Source organism: Talpa europaea (assembly GCF_964194135.1).
Source record: "Talpa europaea genome assembly, chromosome: 16".
Taxonomy (NCBI): Eukaryota; Metazoa; Chordata; class Mammalia; order Eulipotyphla; family Talpidae; genus Talpa; species Talpa europaea.
In genome coordinates, this window is record NC_140084.1 from 6,303,111 (window position 1) to 6,317,927 (window position 14,817).

The following is a 14,817-nucleotide window of genomic DNA, read 5'->3' on the forward strand; positions in this document are numbered from 1 at the left end:
CCCCCTCCCTCACTCCCCTCTCCCACGGGGTTCAGCCTTGAGAACCACCTTCATAGTGCCCCCATCCTAGGGTTCCAGGAGTATGGCCAGATTCCATCAGCCCCTGCGCGAACAACCCCCCGACCCCTCAGGCCTGCTTGGTGGAGCCTGTCACCGCACCACCTATCTCAAAGGATTGCCGTTAGCGTAGTTCCAGACCTGCTCCCAGGAGTGTGCCAGCTCAGTCTCATTCCCTGGGATTCTGTGGGCAAATTGACTGGATCCTGAACTTGCCCCTTTCCGGGGTAGAAACAGTGAAAAAAATCTGCCTGGGAAATCTGCCCCTTCGAACAGCAGCCACATCCTGGATGTGAATGAGCAGTGATCAGGGCCCCCACTGGAAGGGCCCAGCTGCCACGGGCCTCGGGTGTGCACAGGTGGGCCTGCGCTTCCCGTTCAACAGGTGCCACATGAGCCAGATGTCGGCGGCGGAGAGCCCGTGCACCACAACCAGCTCACGGTAAAAGCAGGGGTCAAAGGTGCGGAGGTGCGGGGCGGCCGAAGGCTGGGGGATGCCAAAGGTCCGAAAAGCGGGGTGAGGCTCAGGCGTGAGCCGCAGGCGCTGCAGGCACATGCCCAAAAAGACGTCGTCTATGGGGAAGAGCTCCACCTGAGCGCAGGCGTCCGCCAGCCGGCGCAACGTGGTCCCCGAGAGCACGAAGCCGCCCCCGCCCGCGTAGGCCGGGTAGGCGGGCAGGCCGTACACGGCCTCGGGGATGTAGTACTTGCTGGCCCGCGCGCGGATCGGCCGCGCCTGCAGGATCACGTCGCCTGCGAGCAGGTCTTGCGCGGGGTCCCTCGGCGCCAGGAACTCCAGGAGGTTTCCCACGTGCACAAACACATCGGCGTCCCCCTTGAACACGAAGCTCACGTTGGGGCAATGCGCCGAGGCCCAGGCCAGAAAGTGGATCTCCTTGAGCGTGAGGTTGAAGAAAGTGTCGTCGAAGGCCCAGAGCAGGATGTCGGCGTAGACCCTGCTCTCGGCGCGCAGCAGGGACAGCCAGTGCGCCCGCGGGGCCCCTTCTCCCGCGCCCCCCGCGTCCGCGCCCGCCGCCCGGGGCAAGCCCAGCAGGAACACGCGGCGCACGAGCGCCGTCTGCACGCGCCCCTCGGCGCCCCACGTCTGGCGCACGGCCTGGCGCCGCTCGAAGTCGGCCGCCACGGACTTGACGGCGATGAGCAGCTCGGGGCGGCCCCCGCGCGCGCCGCGGCCGCGGCACTTGGCCGGCTGGTCGATGAGGAGCGGGAAGCGCCGCTGGTCCTTGGCGCGCAGGTAGCGGCCGAAGTCGAAGGGCCCCGCGGGCGTGGGCGGCTCCGGCGTGTCCCCTTCGTAGACGGGCGGGGCTGCGCCCGCGTCCGCGGCCTGGAACTCGCGGAGCCCGGCGCTGGGGCCCGGAGCCGGCCCCCGGGGCGCGCCCGTCGGGCGGGCCGAGCCCTCGCGCTGCGCGTAGAGCAGGAGCCCCAGGGCGCCGCCGAGGAGCAGCGTGAGCAGCGCGTCCCCGCGGAGGCGCAGCCGCCGCCTCATGGCCCCGCGCGGGCGCCCGACACCCCGGAGAGACTCGGCCAGGGGCTCGCGACGTGGAGGCAGCAGCCGTAGGGCCTCCCGCCCCGCCCTCCTCGAGAGGAAGGGGCCGGAGGCCGCAGCCGGTGCCAGCAGCTACCGGCCGGCGGTCCCCATCCGTGGCCTCCGACGCTGGTCCCTGCACCCCCCCGCCGGGGTGGGCGCCCTGCAAGGACAGTAAATGCCTCCTCGCGGCCAGCTCCCACCCCCTCGGCTCCGGCGCCGCTCCGTGCCCCAGGCGCCCTCCTCCGAGCCTTGGCTCATCCCCTGCCCGCCTTCCCCGCACGCAGACCGAACCCCGGCTGGGCCACCCCTCCCACCCCCTCGGCCCGCGGGGTCCCGCCACTCACGCTCGGCCCTCGGGACGGCGCCGCCGCGGGCGTCACGGCCTCCGAGGCTCCGTGCAAGGTCCCAGCGACGGCCGCGGACCCGGCCAGGGCCAAATGCAGTGTTGGCAGGAAAGGGGAACGGGCTGCTGCCACGTGACCCTCCAGCTGTGCGTGCCCGGACATCTGGAGCCCAGCTCCGCCCAGGCCGCCGCGGCCATGTCTCCGGCGGAGATGAGTCTCAGCTGCATCCCCGCAGGCAGCTCTCGCTGCAGCCCGAGCAAGAGGTGGGCTCTAGGCTTAAGTGCAGTTTCGACTCCCCCAGTCGCACTTTTTTTTGGGGGGAGGGGACACAGCCGGAGCATTCCCCTCTCTGGTTAGTCTCCCCATTTTGGCTCCCTGGTGTGGAACAGCGTCTAAGCTTGCAGGGGGCCTGAGGCCGGCGGGTCCCAACCCCTGAGGCCCAGCAACCTCAGCGTGGGCCTGGCTGCTGTCCCAGCGCATGCAAGCAGCGCCTGTCCTAGCTCACTAGCTGCCTTGGCGCCAGCAGGCAGGGCCAGACCACCCCTGGACACATGGCTGCCTCTGCTCCTGGTGCTGCCAGCCCGCCCACCTCCCCCTGCAGCGCCTGCGCACACATGGACCACCAAGTCAGCCAGTTCTCACAACCCTAGCAGTAGTCCCTGGCCAGATGGGGACACTGCCCCTGGTCGTCTGGCTTACTCCAGGGCTCTTTCTTCTCTGCCTTCCGCCCATCCACCCACTGGGATACGCGCAGAGGTAACCCCGTCTGAGGTAACCCCGTCTGCTTTAAGTCACACACTTCAGTTGTCTCCCCAGAGGCAGTCCTGAGTCTCCCAGCCCCTGGAGCCTCCTGCAGGTGGAAATCACCATGCTGGGTGACTGCAGGTTGGACTGGGCTGGCAGGGATTGGCTCACTTTGGGGAGACTCTGGAAGTAGACACGCCAGCAAAGGGTTTGATCTGAGACTCAGGCAGGTAGAGGGGTGCTGTGGAGATTGAGGGCTCAACCTCCAGCCTAGCCAAAGTGAGCTCTCTTCCTGGAACTCCAACCTCCCAGGCAATGAGGCCTGGGGTAGACAGCCCTCCTGCTCACCCCCACCCCCGGGTGTCCAAGAACAGGCTCTAAGAACCAGCACTGTTACCCAGGACATGCTCTCTGCAGGCTAGAAGGCCTGCTCCTGACAACTTCTCACCAATGTTCTTAAAAAGCAAACTCTACGCTGAGCCTTACCCTCTCCTGTTCAGACTTCTCAGGAGGCCCCTACTCTAGCTTTGCCCACTGCCTCCCACTCTTTTCTGCGTTGTGGCTTCAGGCTACAATTCCCCGCCATGTCCCACAGACAGCCCCACCTAGTAACCTGTTCCCTGATTCCAGTGGGCACGCTCAGTCTTGACCCAGCTGCGGCCTCCATCACAGCGGTGGGATTCCCTGGCTTCCACACTGCCAGGTTGCCCTGCTCCTTTTCCAGTTGATGGCCTTCAGGAAACCACCACCCACTCCCACGTGTTTGTTGGTGGATCTTTAGGCTTGACCTTCTCCTGGTCTCAGAACTACAGGTCCGGCTGGCCTCCACTTTCCCCCTGGAAATCCTCCAGGAACATCTGGAGGATGCTCCCTCCTGTACCAGATGAAAACTTCACCTCCCCAGGACCCAATTCGGCAGCCAGCCCCATTCCCACCTAAATGGCAAAGGCTGAAACTCTGGGGGTTCTTCACCCCACTCCTCATCCAGTGTCACCAGGCCCATTGGCCTCCATCCTAGAGAGCTGTGTTCAGCCCTCTCACCACCTCTGATGCCACTGCCCCAGCCTGCCGAGCCCCTGGTCTCCATTCTTCCCAGACTCCCTGCATGAATTCCAGTGTCTGACAAATGCCTTACCAGACCCTGTGCTATCTGCCTCTCCCGCCCACCAACCAAACCCTGCAAATCCACCCACCTCTTTCTCTTCTAACACCTCTCCCTCCTACTTTCTGCCAGACCTCACCTGAGGCTTGCCGTGCAAAGAAAATTCACCCACTCCCCAGTCACACTTCCACCTTGCCCAGGAAGCCTGACCCCGAGCCTGAGCGAGGCCCCTACTCATTGCTTCCGACTTCTTAATATTTTTCACATCAAAAACCATAATATTTTATTACTGTCTGAGGTCCCACACCATGTGAACTGGGGGCAAATGCTTACGCCCAGCAGGTGCTTAATGAGAAATCTTCAATTATGCGAGGTAAGGGCTGGCAGGAGCCCCTCCCCTCAGGTGAGAGGGTGAGGCCAATAAGCCACACGTCACCTGGGTTCTCCGTCTCTATTAAAGTATCCGGGGCTGGCCCAGTGGAGCCCCCAGCAGATCCGGTGGGTGTCTGTCCGACTCCTGGGGAACACGAGCAACTGCCCAGGAGCTCCAGCAGATCAGGTAAGTGGGGGGTCAGTGTGGGCCCAGAGTCTGGTGGATGGACAGGTCAGCAGTAGCAGCAGAAGGGACCCATGTTCCACCATCGTACAGATGCTCCAAACGCCGGGCAACTGGCTGGCCACCCCTTCCTTTACACAGCCTAGGCCGGGCTGCCGTCCGGATCTGCCAGACCCAACAAGTCCTCCGCCAGGCTGGTGAGCTCGTTCTCCTCAAGCGCCTCCACCAGGCGCTGCAGCGTCGCTCGGCGGCCCTCGGCCTGGACGAAGCGCCGCAGCAGCTGGAAGGCCTGCTCGTACAGCCCGTCGCGCTCGTACTCGTAGGCCAGGGAGTCCAGCGCCGGGTCCCGCAGCGCGCGACAGCTGCGCTGCAGGGAGCGCCCCACCTTGCGCCATTTGAGGCCCACTGAGCTTGCGAACTTCTGCTGGTCCTGCAGGCTCAGCGGCCGGTTCACTGCGGGGGGAGGGGGGAGGGGCGTGGGGGTGGAAGGTGGGGTGAGCTCAGGGGCCCAGAGCGCAGTTCCAGCCCCGCGACTCCCTAGACCCAGCTCCTCCCCAAGCCCCAGCCAAGGGCGACCTCGCGTCTGCCTCACCTATGGGCTGACCCTGGAACAGAAAAGTCTGGTCAGCGGGCGGTGGCAGCCGCTTCTCCGACGGGGACGGGGTCAGGGGCTTCGAGGGGGCGGGAGCGACCTGACCCCCTGAGACGCACGACAGCTTGCGAAGGGCATCTTCCAGCTCAAGGAGTTCCTCGTCCCGGAGCCGATCCGGCTAGGAAGGGGAGCGCGGTGTTGGGGCGGGGGGGTCTGAGCTGCGGCTCCCCAGCCCACCCCAGCCCACCCCACCCCAGCCCGGCCCGGCCCCAGCCCCGCCGCACCTTCTGGCCAAAGATGCAGTTCAGGCAGCGCTCCTCCTCGAGCAGCAAGGCGTCCAGCGTCTCGGCGCCCGCGCGCAGCTCCAGCCGCAGGGGCAGCGAGGGCAGCGCCAGCGCCTCCGCCAGGCACCGCTGCAGCGCGGCGCGCAGCGCCCCCTCGCGGTAGGCGCGGAGGAAGCGGCCGCAGGGCTGGCGCCCGCACAGCCGCACCTGCACGATCAGCTGCGCGTCGCTGCGGTGGATCTTGAGCATCTGCAGCACCTCCGGGCTCCCGCCGCTCTCTGCGGAGGCGAGCAGTCAGGCCCGGGCAGGGCCCGCATGGGGCCCTTCTCCAAGTGGTTGGAGGAACAGTGAAGCCCGTGGTCAGAAGCACCCCCATCCCCAGACCTGGGGCGCGGTGTTACCCCAGAACACCCAGTTGGGAAAGAAAGAAAACTGCCATGCAAAGAGCAACCATGAGGGCCTGGAGCTATCACAAGAGGCCCCCCCATCCAAGACGGAGTGAGTGCCACTTTAGGCTCATTTCTGCAGCCCCAAGTGAGGGTGAGCTAAAGGGATGGGAAGAGACTGCGACAGAGGGGCCTGCACTGGGCGTCCCGCTAGGTAGGGGGCCAGCAGCGTAGGGGCAGGCCAGGAGGTATCAGATCTTTGGCCTCCACCAAGTGTGGCTCCTGCAGCCCCGGGAAGGAGAGGGGTTCTTGCTCTCTGGGACTGAGGCCAGATCCCCGATCGGCTTCAGCCTTCTGTGGTCTCTGCCCTGAGATGGGAAGGGAGACCTGAAAGGTAGGTACGGGGCAGGGTCTTGGGCAAGAGGTGCTGCAGTGAGAGGAAAACAGGACACACGCTATTACTAGAAAGCAGCGGGTGGGCTGGTGAGGGGAACAGGAGACTCCAAGCAGGGGACGTTAGTGCATGCAGGTCTGGCAGGGCGCACGGCACCAACGCGGGAACATAGGTCTACCCCCAAGGGCACGCATGCATGAGCAGAAGAGGCAAATGTCTCCCTCTCCCCTCCCCTTCAAAACTTCCCAAAATGGGTGGTTAAGCACAGCCCCGCAGAGTTGAAGAAGTGGGGCCTCAACCCCGGCGCCTGCTCACAGAAGGTCCCAGACCACCCTTCCTCTCCAAGTGCCTGCCCGCCCACGCACCTGCCAGTGCAGCCCGCAGAGCCCTGTACACAGCCACCTTCTGCTGGGGGTGAGCGTAGGCATCCGACAGGACCACCTTGTCCAGCGAGGACTCCACAAACAGGTATGCGCTGCCCACCAACTCCTCGTGCCCATTTGGCCCAGCTGCCATCTTGCCTCCTGGAGACGCAGACAGGTGTCCAGATCACCTCCAACCCAGTCCTGGAGACAACTGTCCAGCCCCAAGTGGCCCAGATGTCCCCTCCACAGCCAGTGCCCAGCTGGCCCTCCCCAACTAACTGGCACACGTGTGTGTGTAGTGGGGGGGGGTGTTCATCATCTCACAGGAAGCCCCTGGTGCTTCTGGCTCTGCACAGCCCCCTCAGCCCAGCCCAGCCCAGCTCAGCATAGACTTGCAGTGAGGGTTGTACCCTCCACTGTCTTCTGGGAGAAAGAGTCCAGGGTCACCATGGCCAGAGTAGACAGGTAAGGTCCTGCAGTGGAGTCAGGGGAGTTCTGTCCTCTTCTCAGACCAGGGTGTCCCTCTTACTAAAGCTGAAAGAAAACATCTTCATCCTAGATGGCGCTCATGCCCCATAGCCAACAACACCCACATCCTGCTGTGCTCTCAGCTTGAACTTGAGCCTGCAGGATCCTTGTGGGACCACAGCGCACCCCCCTTAGGTTTTCTCACCTTCATTCCTACTCTACCTCCTGCTTCACTTCACAGGGCACCTCTGGTTGCTGCCCCTAGATCCCCCCCACAATCCTGACAGACCTGTGGGGCCTTCCCTCTGCTCCATCCATGTGCCTTTTGGGAGCGCTAACCTCACTTCTAGCTCCAGGCCGGCCAATGGAACAGCCTGGGTAATGTGCATATTCCATGCTCCTTCTGATCTGATTAGTTCAGAACTGGGAGGAGGACTCAGGCTGAGCCAATCAGCTTGGCTGGATCCATGTGAAAGAGACATTAGTTTCCCTTTCCTTCGGCTGGGCTAGAAGGGAGATCTCCACAGCCACCACCAGGAAGGAGCCTGACGGAGAATGAAACCGACACAGAAAGCCTGGGGGTGGGGGCAAAATTCTGAACTTCTAAACCAGGGAACCATGGCACTGACCCCCACCCCCCCAGCTCAGTACTGGGACTGAGGCCGGATCCCCCAATCGGCTTCAGCCTTCTGTGGTCTCTGCCCTGAGATGGGAAGGGAGACCTGAAAGGTAGGTACGGGGTACTTAACTGTGTCATGAGGCAGCAGATGGGGAACTGACTGCCCTGCTTCCTTCCACCACACGTGAGGCAGCACCCCACCCTTTTCCTAGAAACATGGGCTCAAGACCCCATCAGTCAAATTTCCTTACAGTCTAGCCTTTGTTATTAATATATGGTGGTCTAGTAGGGGTGCTGAGCCCCCACTTGTGAGCACCCTGAATGTCATTGCTCTGGGCAGGACAGATGAGGTGGCCCCAGCTGGCATCTACTTACATGAGGGACAGGGAACCCCAAGGGAGGGGGTGTCAGGAGCAGCCAAGATGGTGGCTGTGGGTATTGCTGGAAAGATCTCAAAGTAGAGGCTGCACTTCAGATCTGCCCCCAGGCCCTAACAGGAGTGCCAACGCCAAGACAAGCCACGCAAAGGCCTTCCCACATTTGGCAAGAGAAATGACACCTGGCGAAGGCCCTACTCTGGATCTGAGCACAGGGGACATGCCCGTTGAGCCCCCTCCCAGCACCTTCTCCTAGGAAAGACAGTACTTGTGCATACTTCACCCGGAACACTAGCATATCCTGTGGGGAAGAGGGGGGGATTTTAAAATTTTCATTGTTTCTACTTATGTAAAATAGTATTATTATGTAAAATAGTATTATGTAACGTAGTATTAAAAAGTCAAAATTAATTTGTTTTTCTTAAAAATCAAGAGAAAACAGGGTGAGACTCTAGGTGGAGCAGGACCAAAGTGTTGGGGACACTACTAGGTGAATGTGGGAACCTCCACTTTGATCATATCTTCTTAGCCACCTCAGGGTGCTGACCCATGGATATGATTCTCCGCCTCCCCAAAGGGAAGAAGTGGGGGTGGCGGGAGACCTTCCAGGAGGCACTGATCTTGAGGACGGGTATGCTCCATCTCATTCACTAGGACTGGACAAAGCAAGAGGTCAGGGTCTCCCTGGTGGCGCGAGGGGTTAAGATGAGGCTGTCTGCGGTGGCTGCAGCCTGAGTTGGATCCCCAGCCAGGGAGCTACCCACATGGCGCAGCAGACCTCTCCAGGCTCACCTGCTGTTCCCCTCAGCAGTGTATTTCAGTCAATCGACCTGTTCTGTTCCCCACTCTGTCTCTGGTGAGTCCTCTTATCCCCCCCCACCCCACCTCTGGCGGGTACCCCGGTCTTGCATGCATAACTAAATAAATCTTTAAAAAATAATAAAGGAAGAGGTCAAACATCTCGGCACAGCTGGAGGCCTAGAGGGTCACATAGGAGGCGCGGGGTGGGGTGGGGGGATATGCGCTCGGCCCCCACATACTGCACATATTCTCTGGAAACTGCTTCCTTTGTGTCCTCCCGCCGAAGCCCCTCCTCGGGAAGCCCCGCGCCCCACCCACCCCGAGTCCGCCTATCCCGGCGTGTTCAGGGAATCCTTAGCTGGGTTGAGACTGGCAGGGACAAAGGGCACCGACTCAGGAAAGCACAACCCCCACCTAGGGCTAGCCTGGCGCAGCGCCCCATTAGCACAGGCTCCCCGCTCCCGGGCAGCCCCACCTCCCGCCGGGTGGGCGGGGACGGCTGGCAGGCGTGGCCCCTCCAGGGCTGAGGGCCAGCCAGCCCCGCGTCCAATTCTACGCGCCCCCTGGGCGCTTCCAAACTTTCGAGGGGCGCTGCCCAGCCTCCCACTATCCCACCCCGATGCCGGGGTTTCGCACGTGCGACTACTTGGGACGGACAAGGGGTCTCTGCTCACGGAGCGGCGCCCCGCCGTCTAACCCTGCAGGGCCCTGCCACCCTCAAAGCCCTTCGGGGGGCAAGGCATCCGCAGGGGGGGAGGGGTCCTCCCTCCTACCCCCCTTGGAAACAGCCCCAAGGCCGCCGCCGCCCGGCCCGACAGCCGGTGACAGCCGCCCCGCGCCCGCGCCCGGCCCGCCGGCGCCCGCAGCCCGCCCGCTCCGCACTGACCTGGCCGCCCGGCCCGGCCGGATCCCCACGCGCGCCCGGCTCCGGGGGCCGCTCGGCTTCCGGGTGTGCGCGGGGCTCGGGGGCGGCGCCCCAGCCCGGGCCGCCCCGTCCTCGGGAGCCCCGCCCCGGCCCGCCCCGCCCCGCGCGCTCCGAGGCTCGCGCCGCCCCAAGGTCCCGCGCCCGGGTCACCCGCCGCTGGGCGACGCCCACCCGGGCCGCTGGGCAGGTAAGACCCCCGCGCCGGAGCCCCCGCGGGGGACGCCAGTTCTTAGGGGGCCCGAGAACACCCGGCGAGAGCGCCCCGCTTCTTCCGGGGGGCGCGGACGCACAAGGGGGCCAGGATTTTCTGGTACCTTTTGGAGGAAGGTCCAGCTCGACCATCTGCTACTCGCGCACACTCGGTGCTGGTGGGACCCAGAGTTTGGCCGTTTGAGTAGCCGAACCCCAAGATACCCGAGGGGCACATGGCTGCAGGAGTCGTTGGCCTGGGACCTGGGGGAATGGAAAGCGGGCGATGGCTGCGTCCTCCAGTCTTCCAGGGCCTTAAAATAAAACTGGCAACTTGGAAAAGGAGGCACACTTTCCAAGGACGCCCCCGCGCTCCGGGGAGAGCTGCGTTCCGGGGGGTCTGCGCATTCCAGCTGCGCCTAGACCACCCCACGGGAGGCTTGGGCTGCTGGGGGTCAGGATCAGAAGGAGGTCCCAGGGCTCCTCAAACCCCAGAACCCCAAGCTTTTCTCCACCCGGCTGGCCGTTCGTTAGAACCACCCAGGACGTCGCCCCTGCAAGTCGGAGGAAGGAGCCTCCCTCTCGGGGCGGGTTCGGCCGGGCGCCGCCCGCAGCCGCGCCTCCTGGTTGGCTGTGACGGTCCTGCCAATTCTGTCTTCTGTCTCGCGCCCCATTAACCCTACCCTCGCTTCTAGTGACTAGAAGAGTTTTTGTCGGCGCGGGACACCGGCGCTTCTTGCAATCAGATTCCTGGGCGCTGTCTTTCCAGAAGCCTGATTGGGTAGGTGGGGCCATGAAATCTGTCCTGCGAACACCTGTCGGGCGGATTCCGCTGCTCTGCGTCATCTGAGAAGCCCCCATTTTAAAAGCTCCAGATGCGGGACTAAGCTCCAGATCAGGGTCTAAATCGGAAAGGAACAATTTCAGGGACTCCTGGGAATCTAGTCTGGGCTGCCCGGGAAGCTCTGCTGGGGGTGATGACAGGGAGCTGGAGGTTGCCTCCAGCCAGGGCCTGCGCAGGAGCCCTTCAGCTTTCCCCAGGAAGAGTTTACCAACCAGCAGGGGGAATCATAACATCCTCCAAAATTCGGGCGAGTGGTGTGAAACGCTGTGTCCTCCAGTCTTCAAGGGCCTTAAAATGAAACTGGCAACTTTTCTTTATCAACTTTGCCCATGGGTGGTGGTTGTGTTCCTTCTAGTAGAGCGCAAGATGGATTTGCTTGACAAGTGAGAAAGCAACTTAAAGAGAATCAGAAACCCTCAGCATCCAGGGTCAACTTCATGGGTCTGAACAGGGCATCATCCATGGTTTACTAATTTGATGAATGAGTTTATTCATGTTCTGCTGTCATCGCCTTGACCTTAATCTTGTTTTGAACAGAGGCCTGCATTTCCATTTTGCACTGGGTTCTGCAAATTATGTAGCAGCTCCTGGGCCACAGGCATTTCTATTCACAGCCTCTGGTGTTTCCCCTCAACACCCTGGTCTTTCTGAGCCTAAGGACATATATCTCTCCAGGCATAGAGTTGCCACCTAGAGCAGTGGAGCCACCAGGTGCCGGGCCATGGCCGAGCCTGGAGAGCAGCTGCCAGAAGAGGTGCTAGCGGTCATCTTCAGCTACCTGTCCTTGCGGGACCGCGCTGCCGTGGCCAGAGTCTGCAGAGCCTGGGCTGCCGCTGCCACCTGCAGTACTGTGTGGCACCACACTAACATCAGGTGACTGGACCCTGACTGCCCCCCACCCTGCCCCAGTCTTGCAGCTCTCTCTCCTTCTCCTGCTCTGTGGAGTCAGGGGCTAGAGGGATGCGGTGACTCTCCCCATGTCAAAAAGCATACACCCTAGGGGCCTCCCTGGTGGCACAGGGGTTAAAGATGGCACTATCTGCGCCTGCGGACCAGCACAGCAGTAGACGATGAGGCCGTCTCAGGGTTGAGAGACTGCGCAGGGTGGTCAGGGATTCGGTTAAAGAAATGACAAACAGACACACTTCAAGAGAGAGTGTAAATCTGAGTGCGCCTTTATTAAGCTAGTGGTCAGTATATATATGTTTTTTCTAAAGGCATAGGAACAGTGAACATCAAAGAGATCAGTTTGCTCATAGGCTTAGCTTAATTGACAGGGCAGTGATTTATGTCCGAAGTTACATCTGGACCTAGCCTCATTCCTAATTGGACAGGCTATAAATTCTTTCTACTGTTCTATATAATTATTTTCTAGTTGCACTAACTATCACTATTACCTACTCATTTTTACTCATAATTAATTGTCATGGGTGAATTTATTTTATAATGCAGTTAATATCATAGTTACTAAAGTCAAGCACATAATAGAAAGATTATTAAACTAACAATTCTATTATTACACAGTGTTTAGTAATGTTTCATTTGGATTAGCCTGTTTATTAAATTATGCATGTTTTTTAATTAGCAATCAATGACCAGAAAAAGGAAAGATTTTAGAGAGACAGTTGTAGCAGAATAAAGTTTGTGGGCCTTGAGAAAGCGAGATAAGGTTCCAGGTGGTCAGCATTTCTTTTAATCATCTTTGTGGCAGCTTCTGGTGGTCATTATCTCTTGGCAGGCATTCAGCTTCTCTGCATCTTAGGGAGTTTGCTATTCTCCCCCTGCGCGCATGGTTCCTTGCCCACGCCGTACCTCAGGGACCATGGCAACAGCCATTAGCCCTGAAGGTCACTGCAGGGGGAGGTACAGCAACTATCAAGCTATTGCCAGCCACTGCAGCACTGATTCCAGGGAGCTGACCCCCATGGCGCAACAGACCTCTCCTGTCTTGTCCGCTGCTCCCCTCAGCAGTGTATTTCAGTCAATCTGCCTGTTCTGCTCCCCACTCTGTCTCTGGTGAATCCTCTCACCCCCACACACCTCTGGCCTGTACCCCAGTTCTTATATACATAAATAAATAAATCTTTTTTTAAAAAAATACACACGGGCCTCCCCTGGTGGGGCAGTGGTTGAGTGCTGGGCTGCGAGGCTGCCCGCAGCCTCTGCGGCGCCGGTTCATTCCCCACCCGCCGGCTAGGATCCCACAAAAAAATAAATAAATAAAGCATACACACTATAACATTTACTGACTGTCTATACATACCAACCATTTTTCTAAGTGCCTCACATGTATTAACTTATTTAACCCTCAAGAAAACCTTATGTTAGAGATAGGCAGTCGTATTATCTCCAATGCACAGATAGAAAATTTGGCAGAGAGAGTCCATCAGCTTCTGCAAGTCACTCAGCTAAGAAGTGGCCAAGGTGGAATGTGAACCTGGCGGTCCAGAAGCCCCACCTTGTCTCCTTGGACACTGCTAGAAAAGGCCCATTCCTGCAACACCATTAGCTCTCCCTGCCAGGGTTTCAGCTTGTGGCTGATGGACTTGTGGTCTCTGAACTCTTCTACAGGGAGAGGTTGGGGTCCCCTTCCTAGCACCAGTGGCTACTGTGGAGCAATTAGGCATGAGAGGCACAGAGAGATGTGTGGGGGCCAGGAAATGGGCCTGGTAGCTGGAACCTAGGCTGAAGGAGGGCAGAGGTTACTTTCCTGGTGGCAAGAAGGAGACTGATGGCTTTTCTTTGTTGCTCTAACCCCCAGCTGCAACAGTGAGGGAGAAAGCATGCTGCCACCGTCTCTGCTCCCCGGCTTGGCCCACATCCACAACCTACGACTGGAATTTGACCCTTCGAGGGAACCCAGCCGCAGGGCAGCCACGGAGTTGGTGATCACACTGGCGGCTCGTACCCGGGGGCTGCAAGGCCTGCATCTGCAGTGCCGAGGAGAGAAGCCACTCTTCGACGCCGGCCGCGACGTACTGGACGCCGTGCACGCCATCTGCCGGACTGCCCGTAATCTGCGCCACCTCAACCTGCGGTGCTTGCCTTTCACCCTGGACGATGCACTGGTGCTGCAGGTGGCACGCGGCTGCCCCGAGCTCCGCAGCCTTTTCCTGGACAACAATACTCTGGTGGGCAGCTTGGGGCCCAGCTCTGTGCTGAGGCTATTAGAGGCCTGCCCGCACCTGCGCGCCCTCGGCCTGCCCCTGGCCAGCCTGTCTCCGACCGCCCTCGAGGCACTGGCAGCGCCGGATCGCGCGCCTTTGGAGCGCCTGGCCCTGCGGTGCGCGTGCCCCGAGGACGCGCGCGCGCCCCCGCTGCCCGACGCCGCCTGGGCCGCCCTGCGCCGCCGCCACCCTGGACTGGCCGTGGAGCTGGAGCTGGAGCCGGCCCTGTCTGCCGAGAGTGTGGCGCGCGTCCTGCAGCCCGCCGTGCCGGTGGCCGAGCTGCGCCTCTGCCTCTCTGGGGACACTGTAGGCCCCTTGCGCTTCGCGGCGCAACACTATGCCGCCACCTTGCGCGTGCTCGAGGTGCGCGCCGCCGCCTCGGCCCCGCTGGACTCCGCCCTGGAGGCGCTGGCGGCGCGCTGCGCGGGCCTGCGCGAGGTGCACTGCTTCTGCGTGGTGCGCCCCTCGGTGCCGCGGGCCTTCCACGCGCACTGCCCGCGCCTGCGCAGCTACACGCTCAAGCTCACGCGGGAGCCTCATCCCTGGCGGCCCACTTTTGTGAAGTGATGGGGAAAACGCGCCCCCATCACCGCAGACGTGTGGCCTCTGAGGTCCTGAGTGGGGCGGCCAACCGCTGGCTCCTTCTTCAGCGTGCAGTTGCTCCGTGTCCCTAAGGGAGTGAGGCGCTGGGGAGGCCTCGGGAACATCCCGGGGTCCTGAGTCCACTTGGTGCTCTGGGCATCTCGACCCCCCCCCCCGCTACTGGGGTCACCCTTCTCCAAACCCCACTCCGCCGCGCACTCTGCGATCTCCTCAGCCCCTGCGTGGGGGCAGGGGGTGTTGAAGGCAGGACACAGGCACAAGCCCGGTCTCAGGGGTTACGTGTGAAACAAATAAATCCTGCAGTATTTCTGCGTCCTGTAAAAGGCCTGGCTGGCTCCGAAAGCAAAGGGCGCGAAACGCACAAGGGCCGGAGCAGCCGTCTGGGCAGGAACCGGAGAGGTTGGAACCTCGAGGCCCCTGGTACTGAGTGTGGGTGCTGGTGCGGGTGGTC

The 14,817-nt window shown here is 61.2% G+C and overlaps 3 protein-coding genes across 3 annotated transcripts; 1 reads left to right on the forward strand and 2 right to left on the reverse strand.

Moving 5' to 3' along the window:
* Positions 1-364: 364 nt before the first annotated feature.
* On the reverse strand, positions 365-1,621 carry B3GNT9 (UDP-GlcNAc:betaGal beta-1,3-N-acetylglucosaminyltransferase 9; the record flags this gene model as incomplete). The annotated part of the gene is made up of 1 exon (XM_084257893.1): positions 365-1,621. The coding sequence occupies exon 1, from the start codon at positions 1,562-1,564 to the stop codon at positions 365-367; it is 1,200 nt and encodes a 399-aa protein (XP_084114019.1). The 5' UTR covers positions 1,565-1,621.
* A 2,873-nt stretch (positions 1,622-4,494) lies between these two features.
* Positions 4,495-6,527, reverse strand: TRADD (TNFRSF1A associated via death domain; the record flags this gene model as incomplete). Its single annotated transcript, XM_084256705.1, has 4 exons — positions 6,374-6,527; positions 5,229-5,506; positions 4,945-5,122; positions 4,495-4,805 (listed from the first exon to the last, which is right to left on the reverse strand). The coding sequence occupies exons 1-4, from the start codon at positions 6,522-6,524 to the stop codon at positions 4,495-4,497; spliced, it is 918 nt and encodes a 305-aa protein (XP_084112831.1). The 5' UTR covers positions 6,525-6,527.
* A 4,790-nt stretch (positions 6,528-11,317) lies between these two features.
* Positions 11,318-14,330, forward strand: FBXL8 (F-box and leucine rich repeat protein 8; the record flags this gene model as incomplete). The annotated part of the gene is made up of 2 exons (XM_084256544.1): positions 11,318-11,469; positions 13,358-14,330. 2 exons carry the CDS (start codon positions 11,318-11,320, stop codon positions 14,328-14,330), a joined length of 1,125 nt encoding a protein of 374 aa, XP_084112670.1.
* Positions 14,331-14,817: the final 487 nt, after the last annotated feature.